Source organism: Mirounga leonina, unplaced genomic scaffold, assembly GCF_011800145.1.
Source record: "Mirounga leonina isolate KUSES-001 unplaced genomic scaffold, KU_Mleo_1.0 Mir_91, whole genome shotgun sequence".
NCBI classification, from domain to species: domain Eukaryota; kingdom Metazoa; phylum Chordata; class Mammalia; order Carnivora; family Phocidae; genus Mirounga; species Mirounga leonina.
In genome coordinates, this window is record NW_023270839.1 from 9,710,292 (window position 1) to 9,728,016 (window position 17,725).

Genomic DNA, 17,725 nt, shown 5'->3' on the forward strand with positions numbered 1-17,725 from the left:
TGCTTGGTTTAGCGATGAGGAGCTGGTGGTGGTTTGCCCTTCATCAGTCATTTTCAGTTTGCCATGATGAAATGCATGTTAAGTCCGTGTTTCAGCTGATCACCCTGATTAAACACATGCTCTGAGCAGACTAAAGCTAGGGCAAACGCCTGGAGTTGAATTCTGCTTCTTGGAATTCTTACTGGATTCTAGCCTCCAGTCCCAGGTAGTTCTTTTAAATATTTGAATTATGGATCTGGACACTACAACACTTTGTTGTGCTTTGATCTTTGTGGTATCTTCTTGAGATAGGTAGAACCAGGGTCAGGAATCCTTAATCTAAACATTCAAACACTACAGAAAAAGCACTGATAACTGGTATAATTCTGTCAACCACTTTCCTTGGCTGTTTTAAACTTACCACTATTTTATTAATCTATATGTAGGATTAAGAGAATCCCAGAGTTGGTTAAGTCAATTTTGTCAAGATCATAAAATGTGACACTATATAGTCATTTAAAAGTTATGATAGAGGTTTATCTTTCTTGAAATGGAAGGGTATTTATGATACATTAAAAACAAGTTATAGAGCAGTATGTGCAATCCTTTTTATGGTTAAATATTTTCATATACTTATGTTTACTTCAGAAATTATCTGACAGGATATACTCAAATACCAGGGATTATTGTCTCTAGAATTGCATTCTAAGTGTGATCTTGTTAACCTGTATTTTCTGAGTTTATTATATTCATGTATTGTATAATTGAACCTACACGGAACAGGCTTCTATTCTTTACCTGTGCTTGCATGTTTCAGCAGAGAATGGGGTACATATGAGGAAGAAATACAGGAAATGCAAATAATTCAAAGTAACATCAGCATTTGAAATAGTTTTTAGTTTTGGCTGTGTCTTTTGCAGAAATGAAGTTTCAGGAGACCAAAACTAGATCTGAGTCTCACTTCTTTCCCAGCCTGGAATTCTTGGGTGCTCTAAGTCCTGGATATACAATAGATGATGACAACATTTTTGTTTTATGGTAAGGCTTAGAAGCTTTGACATACATATGAATCTTTGAAAATTCGGCTTTATGGTTTCATGGCCAGCTGCTAAGTTGCTACAAAAATTTTTATTTTTTAAAAAAGGCAATTAAAGATGTTGAGAGGTTGCTTAGTATAATAGTTATACATGGATTCTGGAGTCAGACTGGGTTCAAACCCATCCTTTGTCACTTAATCAGCTCTGTAACCTTAGCAGGTTTCTTAACATCTCAGTCTCTTAGTGTCCTTGTATCTTAGAAGATGAGAATAATAGTACTGGATTCAAAAGAATAGGATTTGACTTTGAAGATTAGATAATAAGTGCATGGGCTTAGAACATTGTTTAAGCATATGGTAATCACTCAAAAGATGTTAGCTGTTGTATCATCAAAGTCCCTGTGCAGTTTTTGCTTATATGAATCTTTATGCCAATTGGCCTATACCTCATTATGTTTATCTCCAGCACACAAAGCCTAATTTAGTTCTAGAGTTAGGCAAACTATGGTGATAAGGACTATAGTGTGTATCTCTATATAACTGTTCCAATAACATTTCTTTAGTTGATTGATCTTGTTTTGGCATCAATTTATTTATCATCTTATTCCTCATTTTGTCTCTCTAGCTGGTTTTGTCTCTCTAGCTGGTTCTTCTAGCTCTTAGTTGACTTAAAAATTTAGATGTAGTGATTCCTTTTCAGAGTGACTTGAGGGTACCTGGGTGGCTCAGTCGTTAAATGTCTGCCTTCGGCTCAGGTCATGATCCCAGGGTCCTGGGATCGAGCCCCGCATTGGGTGCCCTGCTCAGTGGGGAGTCTGCTTCTCCCTCTGACCCTCCCCACCTCATGTTCTCTCTCTCAAATAAATAAAATCTTAAAAAAAAAAAGTGACTTGATAGCTTTATTTTTATAAATGTTCCTTAAAGCATTTATTAAAATGGTTGGAGATAAATTTTGATGGCTGTTCCTCTCACTGCTTGGAGCCTTAGGTAGTGGGATTTTAGTCCATCATATATCAAAGCTGACTTGTCTTCACTCAGGGCACCATTTGGGTGGGTTGGCCATCCGTTAGTGTCTTCTGATTTTTGCGGAGTCATACAATTACAAAGCAGGTGGTGAATCTAGATAAGAATGTACCTGTGATTGAAAAATAAAACTAATATGAAAACATGAGGATATAGTTTTTAGAAACCCCTTTGACTACAAAAGTATTTGAATAGCACTGACCTAGGACCATGAAAGAAAGAGGTCTAGTAAACTGATTCTGAGAGTTACTGAAACATTATACTCTGAAGTCATTAAATATCAAGTGGTTTAATCAGTTTTCTACTGATGAGTTTCTATTGATCAGTTTTCTACTGAGTAGCTGTTTATACATTTCAAGTTAGTATTAAAAATATCTTTTTCTTTCCAGCATGAAGGTAGATGATTCTTCAAATTAAAGATGGAAGCTGACTTTTCTCACCAGAAATGGTTTATAGAATCAACTTGCAAAAATATAAGAGGCACCAAAGGAAGGAGTAAAATATTTGCTTTTATCATTCCTAGATTCTCTGCTAGATTGTAAACTCCATGAAAGCAGGAAAACTTCCTTATCTATATGCCTGGCCCAGAATAGATACTAAAAAATATGTGAAGTGAGTTGAAACCTCCATTAAAATTTTTTTTTTTTAAGTCCCTGGAAAATGGCAACTATTTTGATGGCATTTCAGCAAGACTTTTATTTATTTATTTATTTGACACAGAGAGAGAGACAGTGAGAGAGGGAACACGAGCAGGGGGAGTGGGAGAGGGAGAAGCGGCTTCCCACCGAGCTTGGAGCCCGATGTGGGGCTCGATCCCAGGACCCTGGGATCATGACCTGAGCCGAAGGCAGACGCTTAACGACTGAGCCACCCAGGCGCCCCTATATATATATTTTTAAAGATTTTATTTATTTATTTGACAGAGAGAGACACAGTGAGAGAGGGAACATAAGCAGGGGGAGTGGGGGAGGGAGAAGCAGGCTTCCCGCTGAGCAGGGAGCCCGATGCGGGGCTCGATCCCAGGACCCTGGGATCATGACCTGAGCTGAAGGCAGACGCTTAACCAACTGAGCCACCCAGGCGCCCCAAGACATTTATTTACATGTAATAATTGGGACTTCAATTTTGACTCTGGTGGAAATTGTATATAAAGGTACATTAAACTATCTGGGTACCAGGAAGTCTACTTAAAACACTTAATATTTGGGGAGCCTGGATAGCTCAGTGGTAAAGTATGCAACTCTTGATCTTGGGGTTCTGAGTTCAAGCCCTATGTTGGGTGTAGAGATTATTTAAAAAATAAAATCTTAAAAAAAATTAAACTCTTGATACCTAATTATCATGCTTGATCCATTAAGAGTCAATGACAAATGGCTACCAAAACAACCTGGGTATGTGAGGAATAATTATATAAAAGTTTACTGATATTTAATAGGAAATCTTTTATTATGAGCATTTTATAGCCCTGTTGGACATTTATCATTGATTTAAGTTTTACATACCACTCAGGTATGGTTAAAAAGTCATTTCTGCTTTATGTTTATAATGTTGAAATATTTTCAATTGTTTTGGCTAAATTATACTTCAGAAATTTTTTTGCTTACATAGTATAGTTATATCCTTGAGGGTATATTTTACAAGCAAAGGATATACAAAATACAAATTCAAATATTGGAAGTCTGGTACATATCCCTGCATTTTGAAATATGATTTAATTCTCATGCTTATATTAGAATTATACAGATGGCATGTCACTATAATAACTTCTGTTAGAATTTGAAACCGATTTTTTAGATTAAGATTCTTCTATTAAAATGAATATAAGTATCAAATTAGTTTTAGAGTAGATCATGCTAACATTTTTTTTTTTTTTAAAGATTTTATTTATTTATTTGACAGAGAGAGACACAGTGAGAGAGGGAACACAAGCAGGGGGAGTGGGAGAGGGAGAAGCAGGCTTCCCGCCGAGCAGGGAGCCCAATGCGGGGCTCGATCCCAGGACCTTGGGATTATGACCTGAGCCGAAGGCAGACGCCTAACGACTGAGCCACCCAGGCACCCCTAGAGCATGCTAACATTCTAAGATTCAATGATAATAGGAGAAATTGCTATCTTGAAATTCTTAGAGAAATGTGGTATATAAATAATATAACTGATAGGTACTTAGAATATCTACATAAGATCAATATTAAACTTTATGATAAAAAAATCATTTTTGAAAGTGAAATAACCTGTAATTAAATGGTATAAGTGATGTGTAAGCACAAATTGTACAGTCAGATTTTATTCAGACCCTTACATTAGGAAGAATGGATTAAAGATCTATAAATGAAAAGCAAAACTTTAAACCTATAGAAAAACAAGGAATATGATGACATTGGAATAGACATAAACACAAAAAAGAAAGATTGATAAATTTGTGTACACTAAAATTCAAACTTAGATTTGCATGCCATGTAACCAACAAAGGATTCCATATAAATCTAGAAAATGATCAAAGGATCTGAAAGAGTTAATTCACTGCTGAGAATCCCTGAGTAGTCATTCACCTGAAAAGATGCTTAATCTTACTAGTAATCAAAGAATTGCACATTAAAACAACATTCAGATACCATTTCACTGTCATCATAAGGGCAAAAATGAAAACAAAACAAAACAAAAAATTGACACTTCCGTATGTTGCTGAGTGTAAAGCAATGTGATCTCATCTTTGCTGGTGGCAGTGAAATTTATTTGAAGTTGATTAGACACGAACCCAGTCTCTAGGTATTATATTTTATAGGAATTCTTATCATGTGTACTCAAGGAGACATGTACAGAAAGTTTATTGCAGTATTGATTTTAATTGTAAAAACCTGGAAGAAATGTCCTTTAGAAGAATGGATAAATTGTGGTATATTTGTAGTATTTGGCTGTTAAAATGAATCAGTGCAAGATAGGTGTATTAACTTGACTACATCTCAAAAATAGGTTAATGAAATGGTGTATTGATAGGTGCTGTATGATAAGGTTTAGTAGTTTTAGGACATGCAAAACAAGATGGATGTATACATATATACTAAAAATATAAAAGCATCCATGAGAGTGATAAATACCAAAATCTGGCTTGTTTACCTCTGGAGAGGTAGGAGGAAAATCAGGAGGCTTCAGCTGTAATTGTAATGTGTTCCTTCATTTGAAAAATATCATATGTGAGAAGGATTTCAGTTTATTAAAGCTGAGTGATGGTCATTCTTCACACATTTTTTGTATGCTTGATATTTAATAATAAAAACCAAAATTAAAAAAAAAAAGTTCTTTTTGGTGGATGGATCTTTGTATCTCAGCCTTGATTGTTTTCAGTAATCTCATCCCCAGGAGCACTCTAGAAAAGAGCCCTTGAAAGGTTTGTTTATGCCGTAACAGGAGAGGACACAGTGCCACTGAGAAGCGGGTTAGTTCAGTTCCTGGTGTTCCAGATTACTGGGATATTAAGACTTTGTAGCACCCTGCCCCCTTTTATTCTATCTGGCAAAACGTGTTGGCAAAAAAAAAGTATACATACATATACATATATATATGTATATGTATATATGTTACTCCTACAGGCTTTTAGCCAAATGGGTTGGAAATTTGAAACTGATCTGGTGGGAAAATCGTGCGGGGAACACTAAGGTTTGGGGAATCAGTGGTCTTAATGATGAAGCAGGAAGAGATCATATTGCAGTACAAAGGTTTAAGTTAGATCGCAAAGTTAGGTACTGGCTGAATTTGAATGCTTTGTGTTTTCTAACTTTGAGATTGTATTCCTTTGTTGTACTACATTTGGCATTGTTAAAATCAGAAAATGCACAAAAGGCTCAGATAGCCAAAATAGATGTTAGGGGTTTACACACGAACCCCCAGTTTTGTTTGAATCCAATTTGTACCACTGGAATTAAGTTACCACTCTAAACTCTAACGACGTTTTAGGAAATGCATACAAAGGTCAAGATGACCCTTTCTAATTACTGTGAACAAGCTGCAAGTAGACAGAAAACTAGCAGAAAGTTGTTTAGTTAGGATAGGTTTTTGTTTGAAGAAGAATGGGTTAGTATTAGAGATTCACTACCCAGAAAGGGGTTTGCAGGGCTTTGGTGTCCATTGTGTTGCTGATTCATTGGATTGTGTCTGTTACTAATTCACAATGGGGTCACACGTGGACAGGTGGCCGGCCACAAAAGACAGCATTAAGGCTTGTATTCCAAGGACCCCTCAAGCCCTCCTCAGCTTAGTTTCTAATATGATTCTAACAGACTCCTATAGATTGAGCAGAAAATCACACAGTTTACAAAGAACAGAAAAGAAAGTGACGGGTAAGAGCATTAGGGTAAAACAGGCACAAACATTTAAACAATGACAAGTAGGTCCAGGAGAACACACAGGCAGAGCACCTCAAAAAAGCTGACACCCGATCGATCCTCTCGCTTCATTACAGGCGCTGTAATGAATGTTGTAACACAGACTCTAAACCAAGAAAAAGTTCTGTTTTCTTTAAATGTATCTAGAGGATGTGTAAAAGCTAGAAAGGTGTCTTTATCAAGATGGATTAGAAAAATAAAATGGCAGAATCTACCTCAACATGGAGGTGATAGCTATCCAATTACAGGTATCTCAAATTTCTGGGACTTTTTCCTGAAACTACTTAGCAAGTCTGCGCTGCCCCGCCGGTCCTCCCCAAGGGTTCCCAGGACAAACACGACACCTGCGTGTACTCAGGTAGGGGCACAAGCCGGCCCTGTTAGCTTCTCAACTGTCCCACTCCCCGTCCTGCTCTTACTCAGGAGACTGACCTCAAATGTTACACCCAGGATAGCCTAGGATGTTACTTTTGTGCCAGTTGAGGGCAGTAAAAGGCACTCCGAGACAGTATCCATGGGGCTCCCAAGTGGGAAACCTGGACCACGCTCAGTGGGACGCACGCCCTCACAGCGCCTGAGACGCGCGTGCGTGGGGATATGCGCCTGAGTCCAGGTGCCACAGCCTGACGGGTCCCAGGATCCTGAGCGGCCGGAAGCCCTGTGACCGCCACCCGGCAGGCTCCAGGGCCACCCCGCGCATGCGTTCTGTGTCTTACTGGAGAGGCACGGCGAATCCTCGCTAGTGTAGTGCTAGAGTTGTGGAGGCAACGGCGTTTTCCCGCGCTTTTTCTGCGCGCCTCAGGTTAGATATTTTATTTGTATTATTATTGTTATTTTCTCTGTAGAGTGCAGAAAGCAGGCCAAGAACTCCAGAGTGAAGTTTCCGTGAGTCTAATTCCCCAAAACTCGGCCCTCGGTAACTTGGGACAATTCACCGAATTGGCTCTTTCCCCCAGTCGTGGAAAATTTGGAATTAGCTGCACCTCCCGCTCTGCCTAAGAAAGTTCTCAGCTTTAAAACTTCCCAGCTCTTCTGCTTCTCCTATGCCTGTTATCCTGCTGGAGGTAAAATAGGCCTTATAACTCCTGCTGCCATTTACCCTTGGAGACTAACTCAGTGGGTACTTTGGGGTAAAGATGTCAGAGCGTCCTCATGGACCCCTGTGACCAAGGCAACATTTTTTTTTTTTTTTGATCAAGGCAGCATTCTTGACAGAATTTGTTGGTTAATAAATGTGTTAAATATGAATATTTTCCTTGGTGTATAATTGGTGCGTCACAGTTATTTCATACAATATATGATTTTGGTATATCCAGAATATTGCTGTCCAGTTTGGGTTAGTAAAACTAGTGAGCGTGGACACTATATTGAAAAATAACTTAAGAGTATTTATTTACTTAAAAGTATTTATTTAGTTTTACAAACTTTTACTGAGAGTATAGCATTCAATAGTATTTATATTAATAGGTGAATTATTTGATGATAAAATAAATCAGCTTTTGTACAGATTTTCAGGTTTCATAATGGTCATTTGCTTGGATGAATTAAATTATTTTCCATTTAATACTATCAGATTACTACTCTTTTTTTAGGTAAGGCAACACAGGTAAAGAATCTGAGAAATCAGTGTATATGAAAAAGCTAAAAAGTAACTTAAAGAACACTTTTCACTAAAGAATGGCTGAAATTGGTGCCTGGGCTTATATCTGCCAAGTGTGAGAAGTGGTACTAAAATATTCTAGCAAACTATGGATGGTAGTAAATTTGGCTTTTTTGTTTAGGTATTGAGGAACGGCAGAAGGCAGTAATTAATTTTTATTTGTACTTTGTAAATGTTCCTAAGCTTTATTTTCCATGTACATATTATTTTTGGCTTTAGTAAGATTTGGACCACTTGTGTCTTTAATTTTTTCTTTAAAATTTTTTTTCATGGGCTTTCTATGGGTTTACACAAGGGAGCACAGTTAATATTGTTGAGTGACTGAAACCTATATAATATGTTGATTATAATAAATACAAACAATAAAATACATTATTTTATCATAATAAAATGAAAACATGTTCTATTTCATTTTCATTGAAATATGACTTATTTGACCTTTTCATTTACCCCTTATTGGGATTCTTTTCAGCATCTGCAGACTTCAATCTCTGTTATGTCTTTGTGTGAAGACATGCTGCTTTGTAACTATCGCAAGTGTCGCCTCAAACTCTCTGGTTATGCGTGGGTCACTGCCTGCTCTCACATCTTCTGTGATCAGCATGGCAGTGGTGAGTTTAGTCGTTCACCAGCTATCTGCCCTGCCTGCAATAGTACCCTTTCTGGAAAGCTAGACATTGTGCGCACAGAACTCAGTCCATCAGAGGAATATAAAGCCATGGTATTGGCAGGACTTCGACCAGAGATTGTGTTGGACATTAGCTCCCGTGCACTGGCCTTCTGGACGTATCAGGTTAGTGCTTAGGCTAGGTTTTCTGGAGAGTATGATTTGAGGCATATGTGGAAGCTTCTAATGTTTTTCCTTCATTGTGTTTGTATTCATTTTTTTACAAGATTTTATTTTTATTTGTCAGAGAGTGAGAGCACACAAGCAGGGGGAGCGGCAGGCAGAGGGAGAAGCAGGTTCCTTGCTGACCAGGGAGCCCGATGTGGGACTCAATCCCAGGACCCTGGGATCATGACCTGAGATGAAGGCAGACACCTGACCGACTGAGCCACCCAAGCATCCCTCATTTTTTATGAATATATAGAAAACATTCTTTTAAATAATTTTTAAAAAAGATTTATTTATTTATTTATTTATTTATTTATTTATTTATTTATGTGAGAGAGAGTGTGTGTGAGAGAGAGAGCGCACAAGCAGTGGGGAGGGGCAGAGGGAGAAGCAGACTCCCTGCCAAGCAGGGAGCCCAATTTGGGACTGGATCCTAGGACCCTAGGATCATGACCTGAGCCAAAGGCAGACGCTGAACTGACTGAGCCACCCAGGCATCCCAATAAATGTGTTTTTTTTTTGTTAAAGAAATAGGTTTATTTTTGGAAATCCAAAAGAAGGAAAATAAAAAATGAACTATAATTCCATAACTTAGAGATCATTGTTGATATTTTCATATGTGTATTACTGGACTTTTTCTGTGTATAAATATATGTTTTGTCCAAAAGTAAGGGTAATATCAGTTAAAGCTGACATTATGCTTATTATGAATATTTTATTACATATTTTTAAATTAGCTATTCTATAATCATAATTTGAATAATTGTATTGCATCATAATTTATTTTCAAGTTATAAAAAAAGTTGCTAAGATTAAATTCCTGAAAGTGGCTGAATACATTTCAAAGTTGTAAAAATTGCAGTATTTTGGGATGCCTGGTGGCTCAGTCAGTTAAGCATCTGACTCTTGATTTCAGTTCAGGTCATGGTCTCAGGATTGTGAGATCAAGCCCTGAGTCCAGCTCCAAGCTGAGTGTGGAGCCTGCTTAAGATTCTCTCTCTCCCTCTCCCTCTGCCCCTCCCATGTGTGCTCTTCTCTTTCTCTCTCAAAAAAAAAAAAAATTAAAAGTTGCAGTATTTTATTTTTTATTTATTTTTTAAAGATTTCATTTTATGTAATCTCTATACCCAATGTGGGGCTTGAACTCACAACCCCAAGATCAAGAATTGCATGCTTTGAGCCAGCCAGGCACCCCCAAAATGACAGTATTTTAAAATTGCCCTCCAGTTAGGCCTGGGGCCTATCATTTTTTGTTCCCTTAAGTGTATGAAGGTGCTTGATTCTCATACTTTGTACTCACCAATTAGATATGAGTAAAGTAGAATCTCATTATTCTTTTTTTTATGTTATGTTAATCACCATACATTACATCATTAGTTTTTGATGTAGTGTTCCATGATTCATTGTTTGCATATAACACCCAGTGCTCCATTTAGTACGTGCTTCTTTAATACCCATCATCAGGCTAACCCATCCCCCCATCCCCCTCCCCTCTAGAACCCTCAGTTTGCTTCTTAGAGTCCATAGTCTCTCATGGTTCGTTTCCCCCTCCAAGAATCTCATTATTCTTTAAATATGCCTTTCTTGGATGACTTTTAGATGAAAACATTTTCTTGTATTTTTTTCATGTATTTTTCTTTTATGCATTGCCTGTTTCAATTTGCTTATTTCAGTTGCTATAGGTTTTTTTTTCTTACTGATTTGTTAAGAATTCTCTATGTATTTAACTCAGATGTTACAAGAAATTTTCTTTTTTCAGTTATCTTTTATTAGTATGATTTTTAAATTGGCCTTTTTTTTATTGTTGAGTTCTAAGAGTTCTTTGTATGTTTTGGATAACATTCTTTTATGAGATAACGTCTTTTACAATTTTTTTTTTTTTTTTAAGATTTTATTTATTTGACAGAGAGAGACACAGCGAGAGAGAGAACACAAGCAGGGGGAGTGGGAGAGGGAGAAGCAGGCTTCCCGCTGAGCAGGGAGCCTGATGCGGGGCTCGATCCCAGACCATGACCTGAGCCGAAGGCAGTCGCTTAACCAACTGAGCCACCCAGGTGCCCCACAAATATTTTCTCTCAGTCTATGGCTTGTCTTTTTATTCTCTTGACATTGTCTTTTGCAGAGCAGAAATTTTTAATTTTAATGAAGTCTAGCTTATCAATTCTTTCTTTTGTAGATTGTGCTTGCTGGTGTTGCATCTAAAAAGTCACCATCAGGGCGCCTGGGTGGCTCAGTGGTTAAGCGACTGCCTTCGGCTCAGGTCATGATCCTGGAGTCCCGGGATCGAGTCCCGCATCGGGCTCCCTGCTTGGCAGGGAGTCTGCTTCTCCCTCTGACCCTCCTCCCTCTCATGCTCTCTGTCTCTTATTCTCTCTCTCTCTCAAATAAATAAATAAAATCTTAAAAAAAAATAAATAAATAAAAATAAAAATAAAAAGTCACCATCAAACCGAAGATCATTGATTTGCTCCTCTGTTATTTTATAGGAATCTTATAGTTTTATGTTTACATTTAGGTCTGTGATTCATATTGAGTTAATTTTGGTGAAGGTTGTACAGTCTATGTTTAGATTCAATGTGACCTCAGTATTTTGCTGGCTATTGCCCAAAAGCTGCTCTCAGTTACTTGCCTTGTTGCCCTTTGCAACATGGCTACTTGCTTCTACAAAGCCAGCAAGAGAGAGAATGTGCTACTCAGGCAGACTTTATAGTCTTATGTAATGTACTCATGAAGCAGCATCCTGTCATTTTTCCTGTATTCTAGTCACAGTTTCTGTCCACATTCAGGGGGAGGATCTAAGTACAAGGAGGCAGGGATAATTGGAGGCTATCTTACAATCTGTTCTCCACAGTGTGGATTACTTGAAATATGAAATTATTTCTTAAAAACCTTAAGATTCCACGTCACTTGTTAAGGTTAGACAAATACTTCTTTTGTTAGTATAATGATAGTAGTTTGAGAGTATTCCTCCAGAATGTTTTCCTATGCAGTTAGTGACACAGTGTATTATTTTCTATAATAACCATCCTATTGTACATCTAGTTTGCTTAACCTGGTTCTTTTTTTTTTTTTAATTTTTTATTGTTATGTTAATCACCATACATTACATCATTAGTTTTTGATGTGCTTAACTTGGTTCTAAATGTTAAATTAATAACATCCCAGTGTAAGTCTTTCTTTTTCTTTTGCATTTAAAGTTTTACAATATATAACTTAAAAATCTTTTTGTGGGGACAGGTACATCAGGAGCGTCTCTATCAAGAGTATAATTTCAGCAAGGCTGAGGGCCATCTGAAACAGATGGAGAAGATATATACTCAGCAAATACAGAGTAAGGATGTAGAATTGACCTCTATGAAGGGGGAGGTCACCTCCATGAAGAAAGTGCTAGAAGAATATAAGAAAAAGTTCAGTGACATCTCTGAGAAACTTATGGAGCGAAATCGTCAGTATCAAAAGCTCCAAGGCCTCTATGATAGCCTTAGGCTGCGAAACATCACTATTGCTAACCAGGAAAGTACCCTTGAACCATCCATGATTGCACAATGTGGTGTTTTTGGCTTTCCATCAGGTAAGAAGGGACATGTAATATCCAATAAGTGTTCTTTAAATCTTTCACATTGTGTTCTGCACAGTTCCAGGAAGTCAGTGGAGACTCCACAGGCCTAGAGTGGTATAGGCTTCAGATTCTTCATCCATGTCTCAACATGTACATCTTTGCTTTTTATCTATTTTATTCGCTTGTGGTGAAGGTACATCTTCAATGTAAACAGAGAATAAATCTCTCCAAAATAAAAGTTTGCAGATTGGTACTTTAAGTGAAAAGCTACTTCCTTGGGGTAATAAGAGTATTAGCTGCCATTTGTTGATTCCTTACTAAGTGCTAGGCACTGTTACAATTTTACACATATTCCTGTTATTTTTCAAAACTTTGTGATGTAGTTATTATTATCCTTATTTTACAGATGAGAAAACTAAGTCACCGAAAGTTTAAGTAAATTGGTCAAGGTCACAAAACTGTCTCCAGAGCCCATACGACCATTTCCTTCCTCAAGAAGGCCATGTTCAGTTTCTTTCACATGGCACAGTTCTTAAGTTATTGTTGGTTGTTTGGTTGTTTCAATTTTTTATCAAATATTTATCAAACATATTTCATGTGCTAGGCTGCTAGACATAATCCTAGGCAATGAGAATATAAGGATTATCCAGATAAGATTCCTGCCTTCTGGAAGTGTACAATCTAGGAAGATACCACTTCTTTTTTGCTCTCTAGGTGCTTTGGCAAATGCAATGAGTCTCATATGTCTTCCTGAGTTCTCCTCTTTATACTACTCTTAATATAACAGAATCCAATAGATTTTTGCTATGCTATTAATATAAATTATTTTTGGCATATAAAAAAGTGAGGTTTCTTGTGCGTGATTTTCCTAAATATATGTTTTTTTGAATTATAGGCTGAGGAAAAAGATTTAGCGGGGGAGGAGATGTCCTAGAAAGGGCGGGAAGTAATGAGATGAGGTGTATCATATAGAAGAATTGAAACAAAAACAAGTTTTTGCTTAATTTTCAGTTAGTCATAATTATAATTTAGTCAATCAAAGTGTTACTGTATATTAACATTGTAGATATTTTTTCCTTGTTACGATCCACATTTATTTTGATTTCTTTCATATTCACTAGTTCTTTCCTGTTCCACTCTTTATGTACACTTACCTTTTTACTTTCACCTCTTGCTACAGTTGTTGGCTTGAAGCAGGTATAGTCTGCATTCTCCTTTAGTTACATGTTCCCTTTAAAGCTTGTAGAAGCCAGGGGCGCCTGGGTGGCTCAGTCGTTAAGCGTCTGCCTTCGGCTCAGGTCATGATCCCAGGGTCCTGGGATCGAGCCCCACATTGGGCTCCCTGCTCCACGGGAAGTCTGCTTCTCCCTCTCCCACTCCCCCTGCTTGTGTTCCCTCTCTCACTGTGTCTCTCTCTGTCAAATAAATAAATAAAATCTTAACAACAACAAAAAAACCTTGTAGAAGCCAAAGAATGGCTCGGTGGAAGTTGTTAACTGTTTATTTAATCAGATCTATTGTCTGATTTTTCTTAAGGTTATTCTAATTGGTCTTAGATCATGAGTATATGCCAGTTTTTCATAGTTGTCATATATTTTCTAGAGTGTTTATGGCAATCTTTAAAAGAAAAATTATTCTTAAAGAACCTGGGATAAAAGGTTTTATACACACGGAATATTCCTTAAAGTAGATTACATGGGTAACGAATAAAATTATGAATTGTAAGTTCTAGCTTTACTAAAAACATATTTCATTGTGTCAAATTACTTTTGGTGATGAGGTCATGGCTATTGGAAACTGCGTCACAGCAGAAAGTATGGTATGTACTGTGGTCATGGGAGGGAGTGGGAGCCATCATAGCCCTTTTCTTTATCCAACGTTAGGTTTATATTTTACTGTCTCATAGGAGTTGAGTTCTGTTAAAATATTTATTAAATAATTTTGTGTTTTTGTTCCTAAAGATCTGTAAGGAAATAGATGCTTGTTTTTCCTCCCTTTTTTTTTCCTAGGGAACAACTCCAAGTTTCCTTTGGACAGTACACCGGTTCGAAATCGGGGTGGTGGAGATGGAGATTTTCACTTCAGACCGTTTTTTGTGGGGTCTCCCACAGCACCTGAACCCAGCAACAGCTTTTTTAGTTTTGCCTCTCCAAGTCGTGAATTAGAGCAGCAGCAAATCTCTAGCAGGGCCTTTAAAGTAAAAAGAATTTAGCTCACTTTACAGAATATTTCTCTGTTCACTCTTAGTGATCTTGTTTAGCAAATAATCTTTATTCTAGTTAGGATGAGAATCACCAACCTTTGTGTGCTATTACATTTTCAACTTATGAGGAACTCAGTGTCAGCAGGAGTGGCTTTAGGGTCTGGCTTCTTTTTCTGTTTCCATCATTTGAAGTGTGAGCATTATATTAAACTCAAATTTATTGTGACTGTTGAGTTTTCACCAGTAATGAAAAGGTTACAGTATTACTGCTTGTTTTGTAGATCACCATTTGTTTTCTGTCTGTGTTATTTCTGACTGAACTAGGTGTTTATGTATATGTATATAAGCACGTATGTTATATGTCTACATGTCACTTTATGTTCTGGTATTTATGCATATATGCATATATGTTTTCCTTTATATGGATATTTTGCTGTATTTGCCAGCATATTTATGTGAAGATTTTGGTCTCAGGAAATGGCAGGTGAATCTATAGCTTGTTATTTGGGTACGTTCCTTTATTTGTATATATTTATGTATCTGCCCTTGTATTAATTTGTTTGGAGGTGTGCTCATGTTGGTGAATAAGAATACAATTTGATGCTTGTATGTTGTCTGTTTTTCTATTTTTTAATTTTGTTGTCTGTATTTCTAATTAAAAATGATTCACAGTGATAAAGTTATTTTGTAAAGGTGATTTTTTGGCATTTATTTTAAAATGAAATGACTTTACCCTTTTGCCAGAAGTGCCTTATTTAGGAATACACTCTTACCACAGAAAACTTACAATATGTTATTGATCTCAAGAGATTATATTAATTAAAATACTTTTAAAGACTTATTCCTTGTTTTCCTTTATTAAGTAGCATTTCTGATCACTATCACAAATAACTTACTTGAACCGTAGAGCTGGGGCACCTGGGTGGCTCAGTGGGTTGTGTCCAACTCTTGATTTCTTCGGTTAACTGTCTGACTCTTGATTTTGGCTCAGGTCATGATCTCAGGGTCCTGAGATAGAGCCTTGGGTCTGGCTCTGTGCTCAGTGGGGAGTCTGCTTCAGGTCTACTCTCTCCCTCCGCCCCTTCTCCCCTGCACACGCTCTCTCAAATAAATCTTAAAAAACAAACTAACAAGCAAACATAGAGCCAAGAAAGAAATTTGAAGAATATTTTCAGTTACTTTACATCCTCTTAGTGGCATGACTTGAAAGCATACTGGTTGCAGAAGTGGAACATCTGGGATCTAGTTATGTTTTTTCCCATACATTGGTTGTGAGTTTGAGTTTAAACTTTTCTGGGATTGCTATATCTGGAAATGAGGGACTGAATTAAATTATCCTGTAAACCTTTTCTAACTGTTAAATTTCATTATTTATTTTTATTGGTTTGAGAAGAATTACAGTAGAATTATCTAAATACCAAATCCCATTGTAATTTGGGTTAATAAAGTCATACTGAAAGCTTTTGAGGATATTTTATATTTAGTCATAGAAAGACAAGTGAATATCTTTGCTTTACATAATTGATAGCAAGTAATGTTTTCTTCCTTAGTAGTATAGAATATTAAATCTCTTCAGAAACATTTTTTACTATATCCCAAAGCTAAAATGGTGTCTGAGAAAGAGGATGAAAAGTGCTGACTTAAAAGTTTTGAAACATCTCTTCCCAGTTCATAGCTGTTAACACAGATTTTATAGATTACCTTACAAAGTATTTTTCTTCCCTACGCAGTTTTAAATTTTGTTGGAAAATGGTGTGGGGAAATAATTTTATGTGTATTCATGATTTCTGCCTTGAGCCTTTGCTTCTTGTGTTAGGTTTACAGGATCAGTTTGAAATACAAATAAGCTATAATTAAAAAATAAAGAGAATTTCTTAGGACATTACATGCTACTTTGAAAAAGTTACTTATTGAAGAGTTTAATATATTCACATGTCACCATACAAAAGGTGTAAAAAGGCATGGAGTGAGGTCTAGCTTTCACCCCTGTCCCCCAGTCACTCACTTCATTTTTCTGAAAGCAACTACTGTTGGCAGTATCTTGTGTATCTTTCAGAGATAGTCTATGTGGAAGCAACTAATATTTTATGTAAAAATTATGTTTATTTTTAAATAGTACGTGCACATGATAAATTCAAAAGTGTACCCAGCAAAAGAATTTTCTTTGCCTACTGACAACTCTTGGTCCCCATTTCCCTTTACAGGGACAGTCATTGTTTCTTATAGGTCCTAGATGTAGTCTATCATTATGTTGGCATTATTAGTGTCCTGACATACTATTAGTTTATTAGTTATGGCTTTCATGATACCATCCCGAGTGAGCAGATTTATTAAGATAGTGTGTTCAAAATGATGAAATCCCTCTGATATAGAAAATAACTGTCAAGTTTGGAAAATATTCAGACAAATTACCTTACCATTGTACTACATTTCCCTTAAAATTTTAAACTTACAACACAGGCATACACCGTCTTAACCCGCCTTTTTTGGCAGGGGACGGTGGTACAATCTTGGTATAAGTAGAAAGATATAGAACAAAAAGATATGTGCAATTAAGTTGAGAATATTAGAGGTTTCCATGATTTGGGAAAGAAACAAGTTTATGAACTCAAAAGTGATTATAGAGAATCGCCTTTGAGCTACAGGCATTGGGTTAAGTTGGTTTGCAGCAGTGCCCTTCCTTGAAAACCAGTTCCTAGCCATGCTTCGGGCCCTCCTAGCAGATAACCTTGCTCCAGGTCCTGCTGGGATGTACTTTTGGCAATGTGGTTGGAATGTATCTGGCTCAGAATTACGGCATACCACACCTGCCTAAAAAAACTTGTAGAAATTAAAAGAACTTGGATGTCAAGAAGAAACCCCCTAGTTCATGAGGCAGACTCTAGCACTGCCTTCTGGATATACTGATCCTGCCGTTCTTGAGTGACTCCTTACCATCTGAACCAAAAGCTTTTGTTTTAAATTCCAGCCTCAGTGATTTTCCTCTCTGCTAGATCTGTGTTGCCTTAGAGCACAAATGGGCCACAAATTAAGAACTACCCTTTTCCAACA

At 37.0% G+C, this 17,725-nt stretch overlaps 1 protein-coding gene, 2 non-coding genes and 1 pseudogene across 4 annotated transcripts; all 4 read left to right on the forward strand.

Annotated features, from left to right (window-relative positions):
• The first annotated feature begins 55 nt into the window (after nucleotides 1–55).
• On the forward strand, nucleotides 56–132 carry LOC118003790. Its single transcript, XR_004677423.1, has one exon. It is a non-coding gene; the product is annotated as a small nucleolar RNA SNORD126 (small nucleolar RNA).
• Nucleotides 133–1,968: 1,836 nt separating this feature from the next.
• Nucleotides 1,969–2,116, forward strand: LOC118003789. The gene has a single exon (XR_004677422.1). It is a non-coding gene; the product is annotated as a small nucleolar RNA SNORA79 (small nucleolar RNA).
• Nucleotides 2,117–6,728: 4,612 nt separating this feature from the next.
• On the forward strand, nucleotides 6,729–15,428 carry CCNB1IP1 (cyclin B1 interacting protein 1). 2 transcript variants are annotated; one of them, XM_034993800.1, is made up of 5 exons: nucleotides 6,729–6,775; nucleotides 7,263–7,481; nucleotides 8,550–8,870; nucleotides 12,150–12,483; nucleotides 14,481–15,428. In XM_034993800.1, exons 2-5 carry the CDS (start codon nucleotides 7,461–7,463, stop codon nucleotides 14,681–14,683), a joined length of 879 nt encoding a protein of 292 aa, XP_034849691.1. In that variant the 5' UTR covers nucleotides 6,729–6,775; nucleotides 7,263–7,460; the 3' UTR covers nucleotides 14,684–15,428. The 2 variants fall into 2 exon arrangements, with proteins under 2 accessions (XP_034849691.1, XP_034849690.1); XM_034993799.1 differs by lacking the exon at nucleotides 6,729–6,775 and having other exon boundaries at nucleotides 6,835–7,481.
• On the forward strand, nucleotides 15,042–17,547 carry LOC118003514 (annotated as a pseudogene).
• Nucleotides 17,548–17,725: the final 178 nt, after the last annotated feature.